We start from the raw sequence: 21500 nt of genomic DNA, 5'->3' as shown, positions 1-21500 counted from the left end.
TAGTAAAAAGTCTCACAATTTGTTGTGAGATGTTACTGGTGCCCACTTGAGCAAATTGATGAACAACGGGAGGACAGTGACAGTATGCTGATTATATAATGTGTGATTTTTTTTTTCTTTTTTGCTTTTTGGGTCACACCTGGCGATGCACAGGGGTTCCTCCTGGCTCCGCACTCAGGAATCACTCCTGGCGGTGCTCAGGGGACCCTAGGGGATGCTGGGAATTAAACCCGGGTCGGCCGCATGCAAGGCAAACGCCCTCCCCGCTGTGCTATTTCTTCAGCCCCTGATGTGTGATGTTTAATCATCCGGTAATCGTGCTGAAATTACATGTATCTTCCAAAAGGAGAGAGAGGGAATGCCCTGCCACAGAGGCAGGGTGGGAGAGGGGGAATGGGGGGTGGGAGGGTTTAAAAAAAAGAAAAAAGAACAAATTACGTTTATCTCTTTCCTTCTTTTGTGGGTTTTAGAATACGGATTAGGCTGAATGATTTGATTTCTTTTTTTTATAGCAGCATGTAATAAATTTCCAGTTGATCGTTCCACATAATTTCTCAGCCAAATGCAGTTGGTATTATGATTATCTTAATATCAGCATACTTTTTATTTATTTATTTTTAATTGTTTTGCGTTTGGGGTCACCCCCAGCGATGCTCAGGGCTAACTCCCGGCTCTGCGCTCAGGAATTACCTCTGGCGGTGCTCGGGGGACCCTGTGGGATGCTGGGGTTTGAACTCGGGTTGGCCGCGTGCCAGGCAAACGCCCTCCCCGCTGTGCTCTCGCTCCAGCGCAAAGCAATATCAGCATATTTTAAATATTTTGAAGCTTTCGAAAAAAGTAGCTCGGCCAAACAGTTACTTTTATTTTCGCCGTTATCTTGAAAATGAAGGCGACTCTGGGGGAGCGCTGCGTCCTTCTGTGCTGCAGCCGGTCTCCTGACCCGCAGGGCGTGGGGCGGGGCCTGTTCTCTCCGCCGCCTCCTGGCACCCGGCTCAGGAGGCTGTTTTTCCCCCCTCCAGGTCAGGCCAGCAGCAGGGAAGACGTGGATGAGCTCCTGGGCCAACTGCGGCAGGCGGAGGAGCAGGTGAACGACCTGAAGGAGCGGCTGCGCACGAGCTCCAACTCCGTGGAGCAGTACCGGGCCATGGTGACCAGCCTGGAGGGCTCCCTCAACAAGGAGAAGCAGGTCCGTGCCGGCCCCTCCCGCCGTCTCGGGGCCCGAGCGACAGCGCAGCAGGGAGGGTGACCTGGGTTCGATCCCCGGCATCCCCTAGGGTCCCCCGAGCACCGCCAGGAGTGATTCCTGAGTGCAGAGCCGGGAGTCAGCCCTGGGCATCGCCGGGCGGGACCCCCTCCCACCCACACACCCACCCCCAAACCACCATCCTTAGTGTCCTCTTGGAGCTAGAAAGTCCTTGAGGGATGGGGTTTCTGGCAGCAAGTTTGCTGGTGTGGTTGTGTATTGATTTTTCCTTCACGCCCAGCATTCTGGTAGCCCGGGGTTTTGTTTGGTTCCCACCTCTCTCCCCCGTCCCCCGCTATGGTACTGGGCTGGCACTCGGGGTCTCACTCTGGCCGGGCAGGTGCACCACAGCCCCACGCCCAGCCGGGGGCTTGTGTGCGTGAGATGAGTGTCAGCTGAGGAAAGGTACAAAGTGGCCCTGCGGCACAGCCGTCAAGGAGCTCTTTGTGTTGGCACCGCGGGGAGGGGGGCGCCGGTTTCCAGCTCCGCGGAGGAGAGTGGCCGGGCTGCCCCAGAGGGACCTGCGAGGGCTGGCCAGCACGGGGGGGATTGTTCCGGAAAGACAGAGTCGAACGACCTTCCCGGCCCCTTACGGTCCCCGGGAGCGACCCGTGACGTGACGTTTGTCCCCTGACGCTGGGCGAAGGTGACGGAGGAGGTGCAGAAGAACATCGAGGTGCGCCTGAAGGAGTCGGCCGAGTTCCAGACGCAGCTGGAGAAGAAGCTGATGGAGGTCGAGAAGGAGAAGCAGGAGCTTCAGGACGAGAAGAGGAAAGCCGTCGAGAGCCTGGAGCAGCAGGTACCGGGGCTGTCGGCCTCATCCCTGCCGTGAGTCTGCCTCCCTCTGGGTGACCAGCAGGATCCTTCTGGGTGACCGACCGGATCCCTCCAGGTTACTGGTGGGATCCCTCTGGGTGACCAACTGGATCCCTCTGGGCGACCAACTGGATCCCTTCGGGTTACTGGCAGGATCCCTCTGGGTGACCAGCGGGATCCTTCTGGGTGACCGACTGGATCCCTCTGGGTGGCTGGCCGGGGTTCCTCGATGACCAGGTGGTATTCCTCTGGATGACTGACTGGATCTCTCTGGGTATCCAGTGGAATCTCTCTGGGTGACCGATTGGATCCCTCTGGTGACTGACCGGATCCCTCTGGGTTACTGGCGGGATCCCTCTGGGTGACCTACTGGATCCCTCTGGGTGACCAGCGGGATCTTTCTGGGTGACCAACTGGATCCTTCTGGGCAACCAGCCAGGATCCCTCAGGCGACTGACCGGATCCCTCCAGGTTACTTGTGGGATCCCTCTGGGTGACCAACTGGATCCCTCTGGGTGGCTGGCCGGGGTCCCTCCACCCTGTAGCTGGTGGCAGGTCGTGTCGGGGGCCGGGAGCTGTCGCGGCTCCTGTGGGCCGGGTTAGTGGACCTGCCCAGGTTGTCCTTTGCGAGGGGAAACCTCATGGTCTGTGCGTGACTCGGGTCTTGTCTGCTCCCCTAGTTATCGGAGCTGAAGAAGAGCCTTGCCTCTGTCCAGAACGAGGTGCAGGATGCCCTGCAGCGAGCCAGCGGTGCCCTGCGGAACGAGCAGCAGGCCCGGCGCGACTGCCAGGAGCAGGTGCGGCGCAGGCAGGGGCAGGCGGGCGGGCAGGGCTCGGCTCCAAGACGCCCTGAGAGGGGCCCGGGGCCACGGCCGCCCTGGTGCGGGGGCGTGCGAGCCTGGGTGCAGGGTGTGAGTGGGTCACCCCTGCAGAGTCTCCCCACCGTGACCTGTAGGTTCTCCTGCGCCTGTTAGCCCTAAAGCAGTGGCCAGCGGTTTAATGGGAGGCTCTTGTAATCGGGGGGCGCACGGGGGGCTGCTCTCGTCTGTCTGTTGCATGGCACATGCGCCGCCGGTCGTGGCGCCGTGCGCCTGGGTCGGCGTCGCCCGGAACGGGGTGCAGAGAGACGGGGTTCGCCATGGTCCCCAGTGCGGCGTCCAAGCGCGTGGCCTCCGGGCGGCCTGGGCCAGACGGGGGGTTCTTGCCCTCTGTGTGCGTGGCCGCTCCCGCAGGCCTGTCCTCCCCCGGCGCCCGACAGGCCAAGATGGCGGTGGAGGCGCAGAACAAGTATGAGCGGGAGCTGATGCTGCACGCGGCCGACGTGGAGGCCCTGCAGGCGGCCAAGGAGCAGGTGTCCCGCATGGCGGCCGCCCGGCAGCAGCTGGAGGAGAGCGCCCGCCGGGCCGAGGCGGAGCTGCTGGAGGGCCGGGCCTCCTGGGAGGAGCGCGAGCGGATGCTCAAGGTGCCACGGGGGGTGGTCTGGTCTTGGCTGGCGGCTGGCGGGGGCCCCGCGTCCAGTGCTGAAGGGCCGGCGCCCCCCCCCCCCCCCCAGGACGAGATGTCGAAGAGCGCGTCCCGCTGCGCGGACCTGGAGAAGCAGAACCGGCTGCTGCACGAGCAGATCGAGAAGCTGAGCGACAAGGTGGTGGCCTCCGTGCGGGAGGGCGCGCCGGGCGCCGCCAGCCTGCCGCTCAGCGAGGAGGGCAAGTCCCAGGAGCAGGTCCTGGAGATCCTCAGGTGACTCCCGGCCCGCCCACCCGCGGGAGACGGGGGGTGGCCATCGGGGACGGACGGGCGGGCGGAGGCGGCCCTGGTCCCCAGACGGTCGCCCTGGCATCGAGGGGAAAACGGTGGCTCAGTGCAGTGGGCAGGGTGGGGCTGGCGGGTGCCCGAGACCCCTGCATGTGCCCCCCACCTTGAGACTCCGGGTCCCGCAGGTTCATCCGCCGGGAGAAGGAGATCGCCGAGACGCGGTTCGAGGTGGCCCAGGTGGAGAGTCTGCGTTTCCGGCAGAGGGTGGAACTGCTGGAGCGGGAGCTGCTCGAGCTGCAGGAGAGCCTCAGCGCCGAGAGGGAGAAAGTGCAGGTGCGCGGGGCGGCCCCGAGCACTGGGGCAGGAGTCAAGTCCCGAGCACTCAAGTGGGAGTCAGCCTTGTCAGTGGGATGCCGGGGATCGAACCCAGGTCGGCCGCATGCAAGGCCAACGCCCTCCCCGCTGTGCTATCACTCCGGCCCCTTCAATTCTTTCTTACTAAGTAGTTCTGAATATGAGGGAAGCGTGCGTTTTGCTTTTTGGGTCCCACCCGGCCATGCTCAGGGCTGACTCCTGGTTCTGCACTCAGGACTCCCTCCTGGCGGTGCTCGGGGGACCCTAGGGGATGCTGGAGGTTGAACCAAGTCAGCTGCATGCCAGGACAATGCCCTCCCCGCTGGACTATGTGTCTACTCCTGTGACTCTTATTATCATTATTATTGTATTGTTTTGGCCTTTTTGGGTCCCAGCCAGCGATGGACCCAGCGATGCTCAGGGCTGACTCCCAGCTCTGCACTCAGGACTCCCTCCTGGCGGTGCTCGGGGGGTGGGGGGGAACCCTAGGGGATGCCAGGGCTCGAACCCGGGTCGGCGGTGTGCCAGGCCAGCGCCCTCCCCTTCAGCCCCTGAGACCATTCTGTCGCGGGAGGGTGAGGCCCGGTAGGCGGGGAGGGCCTTCGCCGGGCCTTAGCCCTCGGCCCGATCTGCGCCTGAAAACCCTCAGGTGACCGCGAAGACGATGGCCCAGCATGAGGAGCTGATGAAGAAGACGGAGACCATGAACGTCGTCATGGAGACCAACAAGATGCTCCGGGAGGAGAAGGAGCGCCTGGAGCAGGACCTGCAGCAGACGCAGGCCAAGGTGGGCGGCGGCGGGGGCGGGCGGTCGGTCAGTCGGTTCCCGTGGGGCGGCGGGGGTGGGTGTCCTGAGACTCGCTCCGCCCCCAGGTCCGGAAGCTGGAGTTGGACATCCTGCCCCTGCAAGAGGCCAACGCCGAGCTGAGCGAGAAGAGCGGGATGCTGCAGGCCGAGAAGAAGCTGCTGGAGGAGGACGTCAAGCGCTGGAAGGCGCGGAACCAGGTGGCCGCCGGCGACGGCCGGGCCGGGTCGGCTGGGCGGGAGTAGGGGGGAGGCGGGGAGAGCCCGCGCTGGTCGGCAGCCGAGGGTGCGCTGGTGACCGGGCTGGACCCAGCTCTCCCTGGCGTTATCCCGGGTCCTTTTGTCCTCTTCTCGGCCGGTGGCTGAAGGAGGAGGCTCTGCCTCAGTTTCCCCCTCTTGAAATCACTCGTGCCTAGAGACTCGGGGCCCGCGTGGGTCGCCCGAGCCTTACCAAGCAGTTTCCTCCTCACCCGGGGCGTGGGCCATCAGAAGTGGGCGCCCGGGGCCCAGCCTGGCACAGCCACCGTGGGGGACCCCTGCCCTCCGTCTCAGCGGGGCGGGCTCTCACCGCCTCCTCGCTCTTGCCGCTTCTCCAGCACCTGCTGAGCCAGCAGAAGGACCCGGACACGGAGGAGTACCGGAAGCTGCTGTCGGAGAAGGAAGTGCACACCAAGCGCATCCAGCAGTCCACCGAGGAGATCGGGCGGCTCAAGGCGGAGATCGCCAGGTAGGCGGGAACCCCGTGGGGCACGCTGCGGGGGAGGGGGGCGGCGGGTCTAAGGCTGAACCAGCTCCGAGCCACCGGGACTCCTTGAGTAGGGGGTGGGGTATTTTTTTTTTTTAATCCCATCATAACTCTTTTTGGTACCTTATCCTACAATAACAAAGGCGATTTAAGTCTTCGATGGCCTTGTGGTGGGCAGTTGGATATTCGTGGTGCTGGCTGGGTTGTGACGATGGCTTTTTCGTGTCGGCTGTCTGGGCCTTGACCTGTGTTTGTACGGAGGTTCCCAGGGCTGTGGGGTTAACCGCAGACCTCGAGGCTGAGGAGTTAGTTCTGCCTGAAAATAGAGGTTGGGGGAATGGGGCGTCGGGTGGGGGCCACGGTGCTGCATTTTGTTGTTTGGGTTGGTTTCTTAGGATATTGTGATTTATTCTGTTGACCTTTTTTTGTTTTGTTAAATCCCATTTTGATTTTTTGCCCAGATCCAATGCGTCTCTGACCAACAACCAGAACCTAATCCAGAGTCTAAAGGAAGATTTAAACAAAGTGAAAACGGAAAAGGAAGCCATTCAGAAAGACCTGGATGCCAAGATCGTCGATATTCAAGAAAAAGTCAAAACCATCACGCAAGTCAAGAAAATCGGGCGAAGGTACAAGACCCAGTACGAAGAGCTGAAAGCGCAGCAAGATAAGGTATTTCAGGGCGGTTTCCTTCCAAAATTCAGTTCCTGTGTTTTTACACTATGCAGCGTATTCACAGTTCGCACGTGCATAAGCACTTCGAGATCTTGACGTTGTGATCGTCGTTTTTTGTCGTAAACTGGTGTTTTTACGATAGCTTTGCCTTAGGAGTGAAGGCTAGGTATCTCCGTGTTCTGGGTTCAAGTATTATTAAGCTTTCGCACACTCACTTCTTAAAGCTCCCTAAAGTTGGGTATCATAAAATAATAATAATAATAATCTTTTATGTCGTTTTGTTAGAGGGTGGGGTTTGACTCTGTCATGTTTTGGGACATGCCTGGCGGTACTGGGGGGACCAGGCAGTGCTGGCACTTTGACCCTGGGAGCTATCCATCTGCCCCCCCCCCCACACACACACACCCCTGTAAGAGTGTGTGTGTGTGTCTGTGCACGAGTGCATGTCTGTGTGTACATTGTGTGTAGGTATTTGTGCATGTGTGTGGCTGTGTGTATGTGTGTACATACGTAGACCGGCATGTGCGTGTGTATATCTGTGTGTATGTGTGCATATGTATATCTGCGTGTGTGTGTGCACATAGGTATAACTGCGTGTATATGCATATCTGCATGTATGTATCTGCATGTGCGTGTGCGTGTGTGTGTGTGTGTACGTACACGTGTATGTGTTCCTTCCAGTTCTCACCAGAGTGGCCTGGCAGACAGACAGTAGTGCTTCCCAGGTGCCCAGGTGTGAGGCCCGGCGGTCACAGGCCTCGCCCCCACCCTTCCCTGTCTTCTCCCCAGCCCTGCCCTGGATTGGAGTCCTCACTGTCCATCATCCCCTTCTCAAAGTCTTTAAAAATCTAAGTTGCGTTTGGGACTGGAATTCTTAGGTTCTGGTTTCCTAGAGGTGAGAGACTTACGTGCTGGTGGCATCGCGTGGGACATTGTATTAGAAACATGTGTTTTAAATTCCAAGTTCTCGGGGCTGGAGTGATGGCACAGCGGGTAGGGTGTTTGCCTTGCACGCAGCCGACCCAGGTTCAATTCCCGGGATCCCATAGGGTCCCCCGAGCACCGCCAGGAGTGATTCCTGAGTGCATGAGCCAGGAATAACCCCTCAGCATCGCTGGGTGGGACCCAAAAAGCAAAAAAAAAAAAAAAATTCCAAGTTCTCCGCCCTTAAGGTCCACCACTATTAAGCACGAAAGTGTGGGGTTTTTGTTTTTTTTTTTTGGTTTTTTTACTTCCTGGGGTGTTCCCTTTTTTTCTTCAAAGAAACGTGTCCTTTTCCAGCTGGGTTTTTTTTTTCCACTTTATTCACTATTTTGAAACCTAGTTGGCATATTGAATACTCTCGGTAGCTTGCCAGGCTCTCTGAGAGGGGCGGAGGAATTGAAAACCCAGTAACAAGAAGTCTCACAGTGGAGACGTTACTGGGCCCGCTCGAGTGAATTGATGAACAACGGGACGACAGTGTTTTGTGTTTTGAGGCCAGGTTATTCATGTGAAATGTTTCCTTGTCAAACGTCCGTCTACGGTGAATCGTCCTGGCACCCTGGTCATGCACCGTGTAATGGCCACGGCTCCCTGAAGTGGCTCGGACCCTCTTACTGGACGTGAAGCGTGTTGGTGGCGGGCGGGTTCCTCCCGACACCCCTTCCTCGGGGAGGCTTCCGGGGACTCGGGTCTTGCTGACCATCCGCTCTCGGCCCCCAGGCCCTGGAGACGTCCGCGCAGGCGCCCGGGGGCCCACAGGAGCACCAGGTCTCAGCCCAGGAGCTGCAGGAGCTCAAGGAGACGCTGGGCCAGGCCGAGACCAAGTCAAAGTCGCTCGAGAGTCAGGTGGAGACTCTGCAAAAGGTACGGCAGGGTTCAAGGGCCCGCGGGGGTATCGGGGGCGGGGCGGGTCCGGCTGTGTCCTGCCCGGGATTGTCAGGGCTGATGTGGAAGGCTCGTCCACCGTCGTCTTCTCCCTGGGCTTCAGGGTGTTGGGACTTGCACATGGCCGGGTGTGTGTGTGTGTGTGGGGGGAACTCACACAATCAGGGGTGTGTGTGTGCGTGCATATGTATGTTGGAGACCTCCCATCAGATAGGGGTGTGTGTTGGGAATTGCATAGGACCAGGTGTGTGTATGTGTGTGTCGGAGTGTTGAGAATCTCACATAACCAGGTGGGTGGGGGTGTGTGTGTATCTCTGGATGTTGGGAATTGCACGGCCAGGGGTGTGTGTGTCAGGGTGTTGGGAATCTCACATGACCAAGGGTGTGTGTGTGTGTCTCTGGGTGTTGGGAATTGCACAACCAGGGGTATGTGTGAGTGAGTGTGTGTGTGTGTGTGTGTTGGGGTGTTGGGAATTGTGCAAGACCGTGTGTGTGTGTGTGTGTGTGTCAGGGTGTTGGGATCGCACGGGACCAGGTGTGTGTATGTGTGTATGTTGGGGTGTTGAGAATCTCACACGACCAAGTGTGCGTGTCTCTGGGTGTTGGGAATTGCACAACCAGGGGTGTGTGTGAATGTGTGTGTGTGTAATCTCACATAACCGTGTGTGTGTGTGTGTGTGTGTCTATGTCTGGGTGTTGGGAACTGTGCAAGACCAGGTGTGTGTGTGTGTGTGTCTGGGTGTTGGGAATTGCATGACCAGTTGTGTGTGTGTCAATGTGTGTGTCAGTGTGTGTGTGTGTGTGTGTCAGGGTGTTGGGATCGCACAGGACCAGGTGTGTGTACGTGTGTGTGTCGGGGTGTTGAGAATCTCACACGACCAGGTGTGCGTGTCTCCGGGTGTTGGGAATTGTGCAAGACCGCGTGTGTGAGTGTGTGTGTGTGTGTGTGTGTGTGTGTGTCAGGGTGTTGGGATCGCACGGGACCAGGTGTGTGTGTGTATGTTGGGGTGTTGAGAATCTCACACAACCAAGTGTGCATGTCTCTGGGTGTTGGGAATTGCACAACCGGGGTGTGTGTGAGTGTGTGTGTGTGTAATCTCACATGACCGTGTGTGTGTGTGTGTGTGTGTGTGTGTCTATGTCTGGGTGTTGGGAATTGTGCAAGACCAAGTGTGTGTGTGTGTGTCTGGGTGTTGGGAATTGCGTGACCAGTTGTGTGTGTGTCAGTGTGTGTGTCAGTGTGTGTGTGTGTGTGTCAGGGTGTTGGGATCGCACGGGACCAGGTGTGTGTATGTGTGTATGTTGGGGTGTTGAGAATCTCACACAACCAAGTGTGCGTGTCTCTGGGTGTTGGGAATTGCACAACCGGGGGGTGTGTGAGTGTGTGTGTGTGTGTGTGTGTGTGTGTGTAATCTCACATGACCGTGTGTGTGTGTGTCTGGGTGTTGGGAATTGTGCAAGACCAGGTGTGTGTGTGTATGTCTGGGTGTTGGGAATTGCATGACCAGTTGTGTGTGTGTGTCAATGTGTGTGTCAGGGTGTTGGGATCGCACAGGACCAGGTGTGTGTACGTGTGTGTGTCGGGGTGTTGAGAATCTCACACGACCAGGTGTGCGTGTCTCCGGGTGTTGGGAATTGTGCAAGACCAAGTGTGTGTGTGTGTGTCTGGGTGTTGGGAATTGCGTGACCAGTTGTGTGTGTGTCAATGTGTGTGTCAGTGTGTGTGTGTGTGTCGGGGTGTTGAGAATCTCACACGACCAGGTGTGCGTGTCTCCGGGTGTTGGGAATTGTGCAAGACCAAGTGTGTGTGTGTGTGTCTGGGTGTTGGGAATTGCGTGACCAGTTGTGTGTGTGTCAATGTGTGTGTCAGTGTGTGTGTGTGTGTCGGGGTGTTGAGAATCTCACACGACCAGGTGTGCGTGTCTCCGGGTGTTGGGAATTGTGCAAGACCGCGTGTGTGAGTGTGATCTCACGTGACCAGGTGTGCGTCCGGGTGTTGGGAGTCATGCGAGACCAGGCACGTGTGTGTGCCCGCGCGTGACCCCCGCCGGCCCCACGGCCCTGGCCCTTCTCCCTCCCTCCCGCAGACGCTGTCGGAGCAGGAGGCGGAGCTGCGGGGCGCGCAGGAGCAGGCGGGGCAGCTGCAGGCCGAGCTGGGGCGGCTGCGGCAGGAGCTGCAGGAGCGGGGGGCGCAGGAGGAGCAGCTGCGGCAGCAGATCGCGGAGAAGGAGGAGAAGACGCGCAAGGCCATCGTGGCCGCCAAGTCCAAGATCGCGCACCTGGCCGGTGGGCGCAGGCGGGGGAGCCGGCCGGGGTGGGTGGGGGTGGTGGGACCTCCGACCGGGACCCGGGTCCGTGACGTCCCCGTGTGCGTGTCCCCGCGCCCAGGCGTGAAGGAGCAGCTGACCAAGGAGAACGAGGAGCTGAAGCAGCGCGGCGGCGCCCTGGAGCAGCAGCGGGACGAGCTGGACGTGCGCATGACGGCCCTCAAGTCCCAGTACGAGGGCCGCATCAGCCGGCTGGAGCGCGAGCTGCGCGGGCAGCAGGAGCGGCACCTGGAGCCGCGCGACGAGCCCCCGGAGCCTCCCGGCAAGGTGGTGGCGCCGCCGGGGACGGAGGGACGGAGGGATGGAGGGGAGTGGGAGCCTGTCGGGTGCCGACGGACGGACAGGGACGGACGGGACAGTCAGGCAGACGGACGGGGGGACCGGGCCCTGCGGGAGAGCCTGTCGGGGTGGCGGACGGATGGAGGGATGGAGGAGCCAGGCACGTGGGAGCCTGTTGGGTGCCGACAGACAGACAGGGACAGAGTCGGGCGGGCAGACGGACAGACGGGGGGATCGGGCCCTGTGAGAGATCCTGTCGGGGTGAATGACGGACGGATGGACGGATGGAATGAGCTCCTGTTGGGATGGACGGAGGGATGGAGGGGCCGGGCGCATGGGAACCTGTCGGGTGCTGACGGACAGACAGGGACGGACGGGGGGACCGGGCCCTGCAGGAGAGCCTGTCGGGGGGACGGACGAATGGATGAGGGGTGAGATGTCACCTGCCTGTCCCCGGCTGCAGGCACCCGAGCAGCAGCAGCGGCAGATCACCCTGAAGACGACGCCCGCCTCGGGCGAGAGGGGCACGTGAGTGTCTGGGCGGGCACGTCCCCCGGCGTCCCCGGGGGTGGGGGGTCTGGGCCCACGTGAGGCTCAGGGACTGGGTGGGCCGGTGCAGGCCAGCCCCTGTGTCCCCGCAGGGTTCCAACTGGGGGCCACACCCACGTACGTGTGTGTGTGTGTGTGTGTGTGTGTGTGTGTGTGTGTGTGTGTGTACACGTGTGTGTGGACCCTGCGCGAGCCGCCGTCTCTCTCCCTGGGCAGCACCAGCACGTCGGACCCGCCCACAGCCAACATCAAGCCCACGCCCGTCGTGTCCACGCCCAGCAAAGTGACCGCCGCGGCCATGGCCGGGAACAAGTCCACCCCGCGGGCCAGCATCCGGCCCATGGTCACGCCGGCCACGGTCACCACGCCCACCACCACGCCCACGGCCACCGTCATGCCCACCACGCAGGCCGAGTCCCAGGAAGGTGAGCGGGGAAGTCCCAGGGCGGGAGCGAGACGCCCCATGCAGGGGACCCAGGGGGGCTCCTCCAGTCCCGTGACTCTTATTATCATTATCATTATTATTATATTATTTTGGCCTTTTTGGGTCCCACCCGGCGATGCTCAGGGCTGACTCCCGGATCTGCACTCAGGGATCACCTCTGGTGGTGCTCGGGGACCCTAGGGGATGCCGGGGATCGAACCCGGGTCGGCCACGTGCCAGGCCAATGCCCTCTCCGCTAGGCTATCTGTCCAATCTCATGACTTTTATTATTATTATTATTATCATTATTATTATTATTATTTTGGCCTTCTGGGTCACACGCGGTGATGCTCAGGGCTGACTCCTGGCTCTGCACTCAGGGATCACTCCTGGCGGGGCTCAGGGGACCCTATGGGATGCCGGGGATCGAACCCGGGTTGGCCGCGTGCCGGGCCGACACCCTCCCCACTGTGCTCTCCCTCCGGCCCCCCAGTCCTGCTTGAGACGGCGCTGTGGGTCTGAGCCCGCTGGAGGGTCCTATCCCTCCCCTTCCGGGCAGGGCCTCAGCACATCCCTCCCTCCCTCCCGCCCCCCTTGCAGCCCTGCAGCCGGAGGGGCCTGTGGACCACGTGCCCGTGTTCGGGAGCGCCAGCGGCTCCGTGCGTTCGACCAGCCCCAACGTGCCGCCGTCACTGTCGCAGCCCCTGCTGGGCGTGCAGCAGAGCCAGGCCACGGCCTTCGTGCAGCCCACCCAGCAGAGCCTGCCCCCCGCAGAGCCCGCCGGCCAGGAGCCGCCCGCCGGCGTGGTGGAGGCCGTGCAGAGCTCCCCGGTCGAGCGGCCGTCCACCTCCACGGCCGTGTTTGGCACCGGTGAGATGCGCGGGCCGGGCTGGGGCGGGTGGAATCCCAGGCGGTCCTCGTGGCCAGGGACCATTGCAAGGGGTTCAGAGGTGGGCGGAACCCGGGCCGTCGCGTGGCCTCTGGGCTTGCAGGTGGACACAGACAACGTCGGTCATTCCCATCGTGGCCCTGGAGCTCGGCCGCGGCCTTGGGTCCTTCTCGTGTCCCCGTCGCCCGTCACGTGCTGAGGCCTCTACTCGGGCAGGGTGGCGACCGCCCCCAGTGGGGCTCAGGGGCCTCTCGGGTGACCGAGGCTGAGCCCAGGTTAGCCCCACACGAGTAGGCTCCTCCCCACTGGACCGTGGCTCCGGCCCTGCGTACTCGGCCCACACACCACGGTGGGCCCTTCCTGAGGATGTCCTCCTTAGCACCAGGGGCCCCATCTGATTCCCCAGTTAGAAAACAGAATCTCAGAACTCCCGTGTGGCTCTGGGATGGGCCCTGATCTGTCGGCGTAGCTGCCGTGGGCGGTCTCGGGACAGAACCAGCTCGGAGGCGTGATTGGGCCTTTGGAGAGCCAGTGGTTGCTGGGGTCTGGGCATTGCTCCAGAACACCAGTTGGTGTGTGCTGACCCACCCCGTTAGGATTTCTTTTTCTCTTTTTTTTCTTTTGCTTTTTGGGTCCCACCCGGCGATGCTCAGGGCTGACTCCTGGCTCATGCACTCAGGATTCACTCCGGACGGTGCTTGGGGGACCCTAGGGCATGCCGGGAATCAAACCCAGGTTGGCCACATGCCAGGGAAATGCCCTCCCCACTGGGCTATCGCTCCAGCCCCAAGAGAGAATTTCATTTTGAGGGGGGAGACTTGGGGGTCCCACCCCACGATGCTCAGGGGGCTCCTCCTGGCTCTGCACTCAGGGATCACTCCTGGCTGGTGCTCGGGGGACCCTAGGGGATGCCAGGGATCGAACCCGGGTCGGCCACGTGCCAGGCCAACGCCCTCCCCACTGTGCTGTCGCTCCAGCCCCAAGTTGGGACGTCTTTTGTTCTGGAAAGACCTGTGTTTAGCTGGGGGACCCTGAGGGCCCCGGTCGGGGGGCTGACTTCCTGGCTGTGCAGTTTCAGCCACCCCGAGCTCGTCTCTGCCCAAGCGCACGCGTGAGGAGGAGGAGGACAGCGTCATCGAGCCGTCCGACCAGCTCTCGGACGACGCCGTGGAGATGCCCCTCTCTAAGCGGCTGAAGAGCGTCACCCCCGTGGGCGCTGAGGTATGGACGGACAGACAGACAGGGACGTTCCTCCCGGCCTTCTCCGGAGCCCGTGGCAGGCGGGGGTCGATGCTGCCCCCAGCCGCGTCTCCGTCTGCGGTTCCTCCCCTCGTTCCCTCTCGTCCTCGCCCGAGAGTGCCCGTGTCAAGCTGGGGTGGGGGGCGGGGACCGTGCCGAGGTGTCCAGGGTCGCCCTGCCGGCCAGGCGGGCGTCTCACCGGGGCCGAACCAGAAGCCACAGAGGGAGAAGCAGGCGGAGTCCCCTCCCGAGCAGGCATCCGGGTTAGAGCGTGAGGAAGCGCGTGGACCCTTGGACACCGCACGGGCCGGGGGCGCCTTTCCTCGGGGTCCCCAGAGCTGGGCAGCCGGTGACGCCAGCCCGGTCCGCCGCAGGAGGAGGCCATGGCCGAGGAGAGCACGGACGGAGAGGCCGAGACGCAGGGCTACACGCAGGACTCGCAGGACTCCCTGGGAGAGGTGCGTGGGGCTGCCTGGGCCCAGGCAGCGGCTGGGGGGCGTCCTCGGAGGAACCCACGGGGTCCCCGGCAGGCCTCAGCCTCTCCGTAGTCGTCTGTGGGGTGAACTGAAGGTCACCGATGTAAAAAGTCCCTGAAGTCGCCCAGACCGGGCACGCGAGCACAGGACTCCCCCTGCGCCTGCCATCTGAGTTTAGAGGAACTTGAGTTTCGGTTTTTGTCTTCCTGCTTTTTGGGTCCCACCCGGTGATGCTCAGGGCTGACTCCTGGCTCTGCACTCAGGAATCACTCCTGGCGGTGCTCGGGGGACCCTGTGGGATGCTGGGGATCGAACCCAGGTTGGTCGTGTGCCAGGCCAATTCCCTCCCCGCTGTGCTATTGCTCCAGTCCCAGGTTTGGGGTGTTTTTTTTTCTTTCTGGGTCCCATCCGGCGATGCTCAGGGGTTCCTCCTGGCTCTGCACTCAGGAATCACTCCTGGCAGTGCTCAGGGGACCCAATGGGATGCTGGGAATCAAACCCAGGTTGGCGGCGTGCAAGGCAAATGCCTTACCCACTGTGGTATGGCTCCAGCCCCTAAAAGAGGAATTTTAGAGCAAGGTTTTAAGTGCTCTTCTGGCCTTTTTCCCTCCCTTCCTTCCTTCCTTCCTTCCTTCCTTCCTCCCCCCTTCCTTCCTCCCCCCCCCCTCGGTGTTATTTTGCTCGAGATCGGTTGCTTTCTGCGTTACGTCCCATTTAGTCTAGTGGGCCACTGCTCGTTCATCAGTACTATAGAGGTGAGAGGTCGCCGGCCTGAGTTCCGGGGAGTCCAGAATTTTTTTTTTCTTTTTGGGTCACACCTGGTGATGCTCAGGGCTGACCCCTGGCTCTGTGCTCAGGAATTACTCCTGGCGGTGCTCGGAGGACCATATGGGATGTCGGGGATCGAACCCGGGTCGACCATATGCAAGGCAAACGCCCTACCCGCTGTGCTATCACTCTAGCCCCCGGAGTCCAGAATTTTTTAACGGGGTTAAATAAAGCCGGAGTTACATTCTAACTGGTGGCGGCTTTGGGGCTTCTGGAAGTACAGGGAGTTGGGGGTCGGAGGGGAGGGGGAGTAGCCCGTCCCGACTCCAGGAAAGCCTGGAGATTCAGTCATGGTGCCCACGTGCCTGAGTTTTCAGCAGATTAATTTCTGGGTGAGTCTGTCCCGGCGGCGGTGGAGGGACCGGCCAGCATCCTGGCTGTTGTGCCGAGGCTGCCGGGCCCTGTTTGGGCGGACACGGGCCTCACTCAGCCTTGGGCGGGCTTCAGGAGAGTCTTGGGAGTTTCTCGGCCTCTCTCAGGGTCCCGTCGGAGCCTGGCTGGCGGCCGGTGAGGGAGCGAGCTCGGGTCAGGTCACTGCCGGGGACCCCGGGAGCCAACCCTGCTCTGCAGTTCATCAAGGACGCGCGGTGCTCTGTGCTTCAGGGCGTGACGCAGGGCGAGTACCCGCCCATGGAGGACGGCGAGGAGACCTCCCAGTCCCTGCGCATGGACGTGGGGCCCCTGCAGTCTGACCAGCAGGCGGCGGGCTCCCAGGACGGCCAGGGCCGAGGGGACGACGTCATCGTCATTGACAGCGACGACGAAGAGGAGGAGGATGACGACAACGACGGGGAACACGAGGTACAGCCCGGGTTTGGCTGGGGTTTGTTCATGCTGGGGAAGGAGGAGGTGCTGCTTCCCATGGAACTGCAAGCGCAGGGAGGGAGTGCTGCTCCCTGGGGAACTGCAAAGGTAGGGAGGGAGTGCAGCTCGCTGTGGAACTGCAAACATGTCACCTGGGGAATTCTGATTCCCTGTTGGTGTGAATAGACCCCCGAGTTTCGTTCCGTCCTGGGTTGCCCTAAAATCAACGCTGGGGAAGGGGCCGCAGAGATCATGCAGCTGCCTCAGGTGTCCCTGGCACTGCCAGGGCTGGCCACAGGGTTAGAAGATGAGCGGCTAGCAATTCCCAAACAATAGGTTTTTTTTTTTTTTAATGATTCCTGTACTCTAGGATGTGTTGAATTAATGAGACTTCTTTTATTTATTTGGGCCTGGGGCCACTCCCAGCAGTGCTCAGGGCTGACTCCTGCCTCTGTGCTCAGGGATCCCTCCTGGTGGTGCTCGGGGGAGATATCTGGGCGTCTGTGGTGCTGGGTCAGCTTGGGGTGGACCGGGTGCGAGGCAGGTACAAGACCGTCCCCACGGCCCTAACCTGAACCTTCCGTCTTCTGGGGGTTTCCTGAGTTACATGAGCCCGGGAAACTGTGGCTCATGGGAACCCGCTCTGCCATCAGAGACCCTGAACCCAGAGGCGACGGGTGGCTCCCCAGCCGTCCTGCCCCACGATCCATCGCCGCCCTTGGCGCCTGGCCCTCGGGTGGCCCGTTGGGGGCTTCTCGCCTGAGACCCCAAGTCTCGGAAGGCGGCTGCCCCCCGGCCTGCCCCCCTCACCCCCGGGGCCCTGTCCTAGGACTACGAAGAGGATGAGGAAGAGGAGGACGACGATGAAGATGACACGGGGATGGGAGACGAGGGGGAGGACAGCAACGAGGGCACCGGGAGTGCGGACGGCAACGACGGCTACGAGGCCGATGACGCCGAGGTAAGCTAGCGTGTGCGTGCTGTGAATGAAGAACTTGAGAAGGGGTGTGTGTGTGTCTGGCTTTCTGGGTCCCAGCCGGCAATGCTCAGGGCTGACTCCCGGCTCTGCGCTCAGGGATCACTCAGGGGACCTGAGGGGATGCGGGGGATCGAACCCGGGTCGGCCGCGTGCCAGGCCAACGCCCTCCCCGCTGTGCTATGGCTCTGGCTCCCTGTCGTTGTTTTTCAAGAAAACTCGGAGAGGCCAGAGAGACGGTCCAGGGCTTCGGTCCAATCCCCGAGTCCCTCCAGAGCAGTCGTAAGAACCAACGCGCCCGAGTGGGGTCCCTGCGCTGACCGTCTGTCCTGTCCCCCAGGGTGGAGGCGGCACGGACCCCGGCACGGAGACGGAGGAGAGCCTGGGCGGCGGCGGCGAGAGCAACCAGCGGGCAGCCGACTCCCAGCACTGCGGTGAGGCGCTGCCCGGCCCGGCCCGGCCCCTGCGCGCAGCTGCGTCCTGGATGCCAGCCCCCAATAAAGCTCCTTCGGGCGGGTCCCACCCCTGGGCTGTGTCGCGCGTCTCCTGGCCCCCTCGGCCGGGCGATGAGCTCGGGCGCCATCACCTCGAGGACGGGTGACTCACGGCTGGTTCTTGGATTGGGTTTTGGTTCCGAGTCTTTTTTTGTTTGTTGGATTCTTGTTTTTGTGTTTTGGGTCACGCCCGGCCAGGCTCAGGACTTAGGGGGGTTCAGCACTCAGGACTCACTCCTGGCGGAGCTCAGGGGTCCCTGGGGGTACAGGGGTGGGGCCTCCCCGCTGCCCTCGGGCTCCAGTCCCAACCAACCATAAAGACCTTTTTTAAGTGGAAAGAGGGAGCTGGGGACGCGTCCCTGCAGTCAGGCACAGGGGCTCGTCTGGCTTCCGGGGTTTGTGGGCGTTGCCACTGGCTGCAGGTCCCAGCGAGTCGTCCGCCCCGGGGGCTGTGAGGTGGGGCCGTCCCGGGCCGTCCTGTCACTGACCCTCTGCCGGCAGCCTGGGGGGGGGGGGGCGCGGGGTCACCGTGGGCTTCTCATCCCCCCTGCAGGTGACGGGGCCTCCGCCGAGGCCGCCTTCGCCCAGGACGCGCCCCGAGAGCAGCAGCCGTCCTCCGCCTCAGAGAGGCAGGCGCCCCGCGCCCCCCAGTCTCCCCGCCGGCCGCCGCACCCGCTGCCCCCGCGCCTCACCATCCACGCGCCCCCCCAGGAGCTGGGGCCGCCCGTCCAGGTACTCTCACCCCCCCCCCCAGAGCACATGGGTCGGTTCTGGCGTCTCAGAAGGAGCCTTGATGGCTCTGTGTGTGTGTGTGTGTGGGGGGGGGGGGGTGCCTTCGCATGCATGTGGTGTGTACATGTGTGTGTGGATGCATGTGTGCGCCTGTGTGGTACATTCACGCACATGTGGTACATGTGTGTGCATGCGCGTCTGTTCATGTGATGGTGCGTTTGTGCACATGTGGGGTGTGTGCTTGTGTGCGCATGTGTTGCATATGTGTGCCCGCGTGTGTGCTCGTGTGTGGTGCGTTCGTGCACGTGGGGGTAGGTGCATGTGTGGTGTGCGTGTGTGCACGCGTGTGCGTGTCCCGCCGCCCGTCTCCCTAACGCAGCTGCGTCTCTCGTTGCCCAGAGGATCCAGATGACGCGCCGGCAGTCGGTGGGACGCGGGCTGCAGCTGACCCCGGGCATCGGCGGTGTGGTAGGCGGCCCGTGGGGGAGGGGGTGGGCGCCCTGTCCGTGCTCCCCTCCCCACCCCCCGCGGCCGCTCAGCTCCTCCTTCCGGCCTCCTCTCAGCAGCAGCACTTCTTTGACGACGAGGACAGGACCGTCCCCAGCACCCCGACTCTGGTGGTCCCGCACCGCACGGATGGGTTCGCCGAGGCCATTCAGTGAGTCCCGGGGCGGGAGGCGCGTTTGGGGGCCGACGCTGCTCCCACCGCCTGGCGAGTGTCTGTCCATGGCCGACCCCCTTTCCCCCCGGGCCTTTCTCGTGCACGGGGGTCCCGAAGTGGGCTCGGTACATGCGGCCCGGCCGCTGGGGAGGCGTGTCGCCCGCGTGCGGGTCGTGGTGTGGCGTGACGCCCACTGTCCCCTCCTTCCCGGGGCTCCCCAGGACATGGGGAGGACGTTTCCTCCGTCCGCGCTCGCCCTGGTTCCCCTTGACCCTCCCCCCCGTGGCTCGAGGCGGCGGGTCGGGGTCTCATCGTGGTTCCTCCTCCCCCCTGTTAGTTCCCCACAGGTGGCCGGTGTCCCTCGGTTCCGGTTCGGGCCGCCCGAGGACATGCCGCAGACAAGCTCCAGCCACTCGGACCTGGGCCAGCTGGCCTCGCAGGGAGGTGGGTGCCGGGAGCGTCCCAGGGGACCGGGGGCCTGGCTGGGCCCGTCCCTCTCTGCCGTGCCGTGCTCTGAGCTCGGGTGCGCGTGCGTCTGTCTGTGTTGCTTCCCTGCCAAGTTGCCCGGGGGGCTCCCGGCTGTGCGTCGAGCCTGATTCCTGCGGGCGTGGCCCTCCTTGCTGTCCGCGAACTCCCGGCGAGGGGCCCAGGAGACCAGCCCGAGCCCCAGCCCGCTGACCCTGGGAGGGGCCGGAAAGCAGGGGGGCCCGGGAGGGCGTTTTCCTCTCTGCTCTTTCTGAGTTGAGCCTTGCGTAGCTGTGCCCCGTCCGTCCAGAAGGTGGCGCCGTGGCTGCACCCTGAGCTGGGGGCCGGCTGTGGCCACAGCCTGTCCACCCCCCTCAGCTGCCCAGGACACGGGCTTCCCTGGGGCCGGCCCTGGAGACGGCCGCCTTCTGGACCTCAGCTGGGTCAGGGCGAGCCTTGACCACCCCGGCTGCCCAGCCCCCGCTGACCTCCGCCCCGTCCCCGTCCAGGCCTGGGCATGTACGAGACGCCCCTCTTCCTGGCCCATGAGGAGGAGTCCGGCGGCCGCAGTGTCCCCACCACACCGCTGCAGGCGGCGGCCCCAGGTGGGTACGACCCAGGCGCGGCGTCGGCGGGTGGGCCAGGCGGGGCCGGGTGGGCACTGGCCGCCTCTCTCTCCGCCCTGCAGTGAGCGTGTTCGCCGAGAGCGCCGCCGACGCCTCTGAGCCTGCCTCCCAGTCCGTCCCCATGGTCACCACGTCCACCGGCCCCTTGTCCTCCAGCCACGAGAGCCCGGCGGGCGACGACGGGGACGAGGTCTTCGTGGAGGCCGAGTCCGAGGGGTAAGTGCCGGCCGGAGTCCTGTGCTGCTTTGGGTTCTGGAAGGTTCCAGAAGGTTCCCGAAGGCTCTGGAAGGTTCTGGGCTTGCCGGGTCTGCGTGAGACGGGGCTGGCCTGTGTGCGACAGCCTGGGTCTCCTGTTCCCGCTGAGTTCCGGGGAGCCTGGTTCTCCTGACAGAGGAGCTAGGCCGAGTGTGTGTGGGCAGATGCCGGGCTGGGGCGGGGCGGGGGGGTCCCAGGGCCGTGGATTTCGCACGTGAGCCCGCGGGGGGTGGTCAGGGAAGGAGGGACAGGCCCGGCCCGTTGGAGAGACACGGGCCTGGCGTCTGGGTCCCGGGTCAGCCCGGAACGGCTCGGGGACGTTGCCCGGTCCCGTCTCCTGCCCACAGGCTGAGCTCGGAGGCCGGCCTGGAGGTGGACAGCCAGCAGGAGGAGGAGCCCGCACCCGCCTCCGACGAGGCCGACCTGCCCTCCACCAGCCAGGATCCCCCGTCCAGCTCCTCCGTGGGTGAGTGCGGGGGCCCAGCGTGTCGGGTGGGCAGTGGACAAGACACGCACACATAACGCACATTCCCATGATATACGCACTGTAACACACATCCTCTCACACACACACACCCTTATATGTGCGCGTACACACACTGTCTCTCGCGCACACGCACACACACACACACACACACACACACACAGCATGGGTACCCCCATCCCTGAGCTTGCTGAAGTGAGGCAGGTGTGTGTGTGTGTCTGTGTCTGTGTCTCTGTGTGTGGTGTGTCTATTCTGTGTGTGTGTGTGTGCGCGCGTGCGCGCCAGGCAGCTTAAGGCCCAGGGTCTGAGCAACCCCTGCCCACAGACACCAGTGGTGTGTGTGTCTGTGTGTGTGTGTGTGTCTGTGTGTCTGTGTGTGCGCGCGCGCACACACCAGGCCGCCTGAGGCCCAGGTCTGAGTGCCCCCTGCCTGCCCGCAGACGCCAGCAGCAGCCAGCCCAAGCCCTTCCGGCGCGTGCGGCTCCAGACCACGCTGAGACCCGGCGTCCGCGGCCGCCAGTTCAACCGGCAGAGAGGTGAGCGCAGGGGCGGGGGGGGCGTGTTGCTCGGGCCCAGTGCTCTCAGCTGGCATCCCCGGGCCTCGGGCCGGAGTAAGCTTTCTGGTCTTTTTTCTGCTTTCTGCATTTAACGTCCTTAAATATATCAAAAGTCCTGACGTTCTCTGAAGCCACCACCAGAGCCTGCGTTTCGTCAGGTTTTGGCTGTGACAAATG

General features: G+C 62.7%; 1 protein-coding gene across 1 annotated transcript in view; it reads left to right on the top strand.

Moving 5' to 3' along the window:
• Window positions 1-21500, top strand: part of TPR (translocated promoter region, nuclear basket protein) — a 48667-nt gene that overhangs the window by 26829 nt on the left and 338 nt on the right. Inside the window, exons 23-51 of the mRNA XM_056106619.1 lie at window positions 1020-1186; window positions 1890-2042; window positions 2740-2856; window positions 3318-3521; window positions 3612-3796; window positions 3997-4144; window positions 4815-4952; window positions 5039-5170; window positions 5566-5696; window positions 6176-6386; window positions 8094-8237; window positions 10346-10544; window positions 10647-10852; window positions 11328-11392; window positions 11630-11838; window positions 12438-12707; window positions 13799-13947; window positions 14340-14423; window positions 15873-16070; window positions 16903-17034; window positions 17390-17483; window positions 18097-18275; window positions 18675-18743; window positions 18839-18933; window positions 19274-19380; window positions 19911-20006; window positions 20090-20243; window positions 20630-20748; window positions 21207-21302. Coding sequence (XP_055962594.1) covers window positions 1020-1186; window positions 1890-2042; window positions 2740-2856; window positions 3318-3521; window positions 3612-3796; window positions 3997-4144; window positions 4815-4952; window positions 5039-5170; window positions 5566-5696; window positions 6176-6386; window positions 8094-8237; window positions 10346-10544; window positions 10647-10852; window positions 11328-11392; window positions 11630-11838; window positions 12438-12707; window positions 13799-13947; window positions 14340-14423; window positions 15873-16070; window positions 16903-17034; window positions 17390-17483; window positions 18097-18275; window positions 18675-18743; window positions 18839-18933; window positions 19274-19380; window positions 19911-20006; window positions 20090-20243; window positions 20630-20748; window positions 21207-21302 — 4251 coding nt within the window. The remainder of the gene's footprint in view (window positions 1-1019; window positions 1187-1889; window positions 2043-2739; window positions 2857-3317; window positions 3522-3611; window positions 3797-3996; window positions 4145-4814; window positions 4953-5038; window positions 5171-5565; window positions 5697-6175; window positions 6387-8093; window positions 8238-10345; window positions 10545-10646; window positions 10853-11327; window positions 11393-11629; window positions 11839-12437; window positions 12708-13798; window positions 13948-14339; window positions 14424-15872; window positions 16071-16902; window positions 17035-17389; window positions 17484-18096; window positions 18276-18674; window positions 18744-18838; window positions 18934-19273; window positions 19381-19910; window positions 20007-20089; window positions 20244-20629; window positions 20749-21206; window positions 21303-21500) is intronic.

Source organism: Sorex fumeus, unplaced genomic scaffold, assembly GCF_029834395.1.
Source record: "Sorex fumeus unplaced genomic scaffold, SorFum_2.1 ptg000135l, whole genome shotgun sequence".
In the NCBI taxonomy this organism is placed as follows: domain Eukaryota; kingdom Metazoa; phylum Chordata; class Mammalia; order Eulipotyphla; family Soricidae; genus Sorex; species Sorex fumeus.
The sequence above is the reverse complement of the archived record's forward strand: the minus strand, read 5'-3'. Positions and strand labels throughout refer to the sequence as shown.